This window comes from Carlito syrichta, unplaced genomic scaffold (assembly GCF_000164805.1).
Source record: "Carlito syrichta isolate Samal-C Ts95f unplaced genomic scaffold, Tarsius_syrichta-2.0.1 Scaffold305648, whole genome shotgun sequence".
Lineage (NCBI taxonomy): Eukaryota > Metazoa > Chordata > Mammalia > Primates > Tarsiidae > Carlito > Carlito syrichta.
Window position 1 is genome coordinate 978,153 of NW_007249744.1, and position 4,926 is coordinate 983,078.

The 4,926-nt window shown below is 43.5% G+C and overlaps 1 protein-coding gene across 1 annotated transcript in view; it reads right to left on the reverse strand.

The window, feature by feature from the left end:
* MEI1 (meiotic double-stranded break formation protein 1) overlaps positions 1–4,926 on the reverse strand; it is a 100,637-nt gene that overhangs the window by 94,746 nt on the left and 965 nt on the right. Inside the window, exon 2 of the mRNA XM_021714423.1 lies at positions 1,133–1,256. Coding sequence (XP_021570098.1) covers positions 1,133–1,256 — 124 coding nt within the window. The remainder of the gene's footprint in view (positions 1–1,132; positions 1,257–4,926) is intronic.

Sequence of the window (4,926 nt, forward strand, 5' to 3'; positions counted from 1 at the left end):
CTCCAACTCAAAAAAAAAAAAAAAAAAGATAAAGGCTGTCAATGTAGTACAACAGAAAAACCATATGTCTGTGACAGTCCTGGGGTAAAATTCTAGCTATCTCATGTGTTGGCTATGAACTCTCTATGACCTGAGGATTATTTTATCTTCCTTAAAAGACTGACTTAGCAGTTAAAAGCCTGAAAAGTCTCTAACACAGAAAAGCACCCAATACAAGCTAGCAGCCTTCCTCCCCAAAAGGGCTCATTCCATTGGACATTATAATCATCATATTAAAAGAAGGAATCTCAGATAAAATTTAATCCATCATACTTTATACATGAAGAAACTAAGGCACAGGAAAGGGAAAGTAACTTGATCAGGGTCACACCTGGGTCAGCAGACTCCATTCTGGATCTTCTGATCCCAAGCAAAGACCATACAGATTGGACTCTTCAAAAGATTACACATTTCCCATTTTATTTTATTCTTTCATTCCTTCCCCTCTATTTTTCTTAATTTGTAGATACAGAGTCTCACGATGTTGCACAGGCTGGTCTCAAACTCCTGGTCTCAAATGATCCTCCTGCCTTGGCCTTCCAATATCCTGGTATTACAGGTGTGAACCACCATGCCTAGCCTTTTTTTTTTGGTCAGGGTCTTGCTCTGTCCCCAGGCTGGAGTGTAATGGCACAGTCATGGTCCACTGAAACCTCAAGCTCCTGGACTCAAGTGATCCTCCTGCCTCAGTCTCCTGAGTAGCTGGAACTATAGGCATGTGCCACCATGCCTGACTAATTTTTTAATTTTTTGTAAAGACATGGTCTCACTATGTTGCCCAGGCTGGTCTCAAACTCCTGGCCTCAAGCTATCCTCCTGCCTCAGTTTCCCAAAGTGCATCCGGCCCCTCACTTCCCATTTTCATTTTCAGTTTTTCTAACCTCTTGGCTCTAGTAAAGCCAGTTACCATAAAATTCATCATGTATCTTAGAAAAGGAGTCATTCTACATCATTATGACAAAACGATTTGCTAATAAACTGTTACAATACAAAAAAATCTAAATCATCTTTTAAGACCATTTCTCCAAGACTTCCCAAAGCAAATATATATGCTATCATGCAAAACTCATGTCGTTTCCCCTTTTAATCTCACCAAAAAGCATGCTTATAAAATGGATGCAGACTCTCTGGTCCTGAGCCACCAGCTGTGTAACCAGAGAGGTGTGCCTCACCAGGGCATCTCGGAAGCAGGACAGCACGTGCTTCTTGCGTACCAACTTGAAAATGAAGAAGAATATTCAATAGCAACCATGTCTTGCCATTATTAATCCAAACAATTGTAACTTCCAATACTATTACAAGACAGTACTGAAGAGATCATTTAAACTATGATGAGATCTATACTCCCTAAAGGAGTACACTTCTCTAAAGGGAATATGGAAAAGGGCATCATTTACACAAAGGAATCATATGTTCATACATAAGATTATACATGAGCTAAGGTTTCTAATGCTCTGTATTTACATACCACTTTACTTTTTGTTGTTGTTGTTGTTGTTGTTTTTGTGTTTTTTTTTTGAGTTGAAGTCTCACTTTGTCACCTAGACTGGAGTGCAGTGGCCGCTCCCGGCCACCACAACCTTGACCAACTGGGCTCTGGCAATCCTTCTGCCTCAGCCTTCCAAGTAGCTGGAACTATAGGCGTGCGCTACTACGCCCAGCTAATTTTTTTTTATTTATTGTAGAGATGAGGTCTCGCCTGCCCAGGCGGGTCCCAAACCCGTGGGCTCAGGCATTCCACTCACCTCAGCCTCCCAAAGGCGCGGGATTACAGGTTGAGCCACCGAGCCCGGCTTCATACCACTTTACTATTCACAAATCACTTTTGTCCACCAGCTCATTCAAGTTGGAGGAGCATGAAAAAAATAGATATTATTAACATTTCGGAGAGGAGAAAACTGAAGTTCAGAGAATTTCTCAAGGATTCAAATTTGTCTCCAGCCAGGTCTAGCTTAAGGTCAGTACTCTTTCCACTTCAACATTTTACGGAAGTGATACTGAGGCCCTTTCATGTTGGCAGAGAAAATACATCCTTCTATTTAATGTAGTCATAAATTCTCCCACTCTAGTTCCTCTTCCACTATATAGGGTAATAGCTGTGCAAAGTGCTCAAGACAATAACAAAAGTTAGTTCAAAAAAGGATGAGCATTGAGGACAGGACTGGAACACACGGTATAACTGACTATATCACCTCTTCAATTTGTGAGAGAGTAGGTTAAGGTGTGATTAGCCAGGTGCAGTGGCTCATGCCTGTAATCCCAGCACTTTGGGAGGCGGAGGCAAGAGGATTGCCTGAGTCCACGGGTTCAAGACCAGCCTAGGCAACATGGCAAGACCTCACTCTACAATTTTTTTTAAAAAAGCCAGGTGTGGTGGTACACATCTGTAGTTCCAGCTACTTGGAAGGCTGAAGCAGAAGGATCACATGAGCCCAGCAGGTCGAGGCTACAGTGGCCGTGAGCATGCCACTACACTCCAGCCTGGCAACAGAATGATATTCTGACTCAAGAAGAAAAAGAAAAGTGTCTTTAATGGAAAAGTTGCATCTCTTACTACCTCTAATCTGTGCTACTGTAAGTCTCCTGTTTTTCCTTCATCAAATCATCCTAATCGATTAAGGTTATAACCTAAATGAGCTACTCCAAAAATCTCAATGATGCCCCTTCACCTGACAGATTAAGTTCAAGCTCCTTAGCTTGAATCCAAACTCTTCAGGGAATTGACCTCAATCTCCCTCAACAATCTCATCTCCTTCAATTTCCCTTCAAACACTCTGATTATCCCCCCCAAACTCATCCCTCTAATATCTACCTTCTGGAATAAGCCTCCCAACTCCTTCAGTCCACATCACACTACTTTTTTTTTTTTTTTTGAGTTGGAGTCACTCTGTTGCCCAGACTGGAGTGCAGTGGCCACTCCCGGCCACCACAGCCTCGACCTGCTGAGCTCCGGCGATCCTTCCGCCCCAGCCTTCCGAGTAGCCAGAATTACAGTCACACGCTACCACGCTCAGTTGATTTTTTGATTTATTGTAGAGATGAGGTCTCGCCGAGTTGACCAGGCAGGTCTTAAACCCGTGGGCTCAGACAATCCACTCACCTCAGCCTCCCAAAGCACGGGATAACAGGCTGAGCCACCGAGCCCAACTCATACCACTTCTTACACCTAATTCAAATGCTTCCTCCTCTAAGAAAACTTTCCTAATTTCCCTGCTTACTCTATACAGCACTTGACCACAAACATATCCATTCTTCTAAATTCCCAGTAATGTGTTCTTTTTCTCCCCTACTTCATTGTCTTATTCCTCTCTGATTCACTGTCCAAGAATAGCAGCCTCAGAACTTCTGGCCTCAACGAAATCTCAGAGATTATTAGCTAGTTCAGTGGTTCTCAGAGTGTGGTCTGGGAAGCTCTAAGGGTGCTCAAAATCTTTTCTGGGGGCCCACAAAATCAAAATTATTTTCATATACATTAAAATGTCCTTGGTCTTTTTCACTCTTATCCTTTCACAAGTGTACAGTGGAGTTTCCAGACTATATGATATGTAATACTGCAACAGACTGAATGCAGATAATCCAGCTGTCTTCTTATAAGACAGACATTAGCTGGGCTCGGTGGCTCAGCCTGTAATCCCGCGCCTTTGGGAGGCTGAGGTGAGTGGATTGCCTGAGCCCGCGGGTTCGAGACCCGCCTGGGCAGCGAGACCTCATCTCTACAATAAATCAAAAAATCAGCCTGTTGTGGTAGCGCATGCCTGTAATTCTGGCTACCTGGAAGGCTGAGGCGGAAGGATCGCCGGAGCCCAGTAGGTCAAGGCTGCGGTGGCCGGGAGCGGCCACTGTACTCCAGTCCGGGCGACAGAGTGAGACTCCAACTCAAAAAAAAAAAAAGACAGACATTAAAACAACTTGCAAAAATGTAAAATAAAACCACTCCTTTCACTATCTTTTTTGTTTTGTGAAAATATTTATTTTTATTTTTTAAGTGTTTTTATTTTTCATTTTATTTTTTAAATTACTTATTCCACAGAACTGTACATTCAAAAAGGACTAAAATGAGGCCAGTTGCGGTGGCTCAAGCCAATAATCCCAGCACTTTGAGAGGCCAAGGTGAGAGGATTGCCTGAGCTCAGGGGTTCGAGACTAGCCTGGGCAACTTGGTGAGACCTCGTCTCTACAATAAATCAAAAGATAAGCTGGGCGTGGGAGCACACGCCTGTAGTTCCAACTACTTGGAAGGTTGAGGTGGAAGGATTGCCTGAGCCCAGCAGGGCGAGGCTGCAATGGCAGTGGACGTGCCACTGCACTCCAATCGGTGATAGAATGAGATTCCAATTTTTAAAAAGTCTAAAATGGTAAATAATGTCTATTTTACAATAAAAACTTGCTTATAGCCGGGCTCGGTGGCTCAGCCTGTAATCCCAGCACTTTGGGAGGCTGAGGTGAGTGGATTGCCTGCGCCCGCGGGTTTGAGACCCGCCTGGGCAACTTGGTGAGACGTCATCTCTACAATAAATCAAAAATTAGCCAGGCGTGGTAGCGCGCGCCTGTAGTTTCAGCTACTTGGAAGGCTGAGGAGGAAGGATCACCGGAGCCCAGCGGGTCGAGGCTGCGGTGGCCGGGAGCGGCCACTGCACTCCAGTCTGGGCGACAGAGTGAGACTCCAACTAAAAAAAAAAAAAACTTGCTTATGTTTATATGTCATGGATTTACTATTACTTTTAGATGAACTAACAAATCTTTAGATTATGTTTTTACTTCTAATATAGTAAATATCAGTGACTATAACCCACATGAACAAAAGCTCTTTGGGGTCAAACATTTTTTAAAGTCTAAAGACATCCTGATATCAAAAACTTTGAGAACCACTAATCTAGCCCGTTGCCC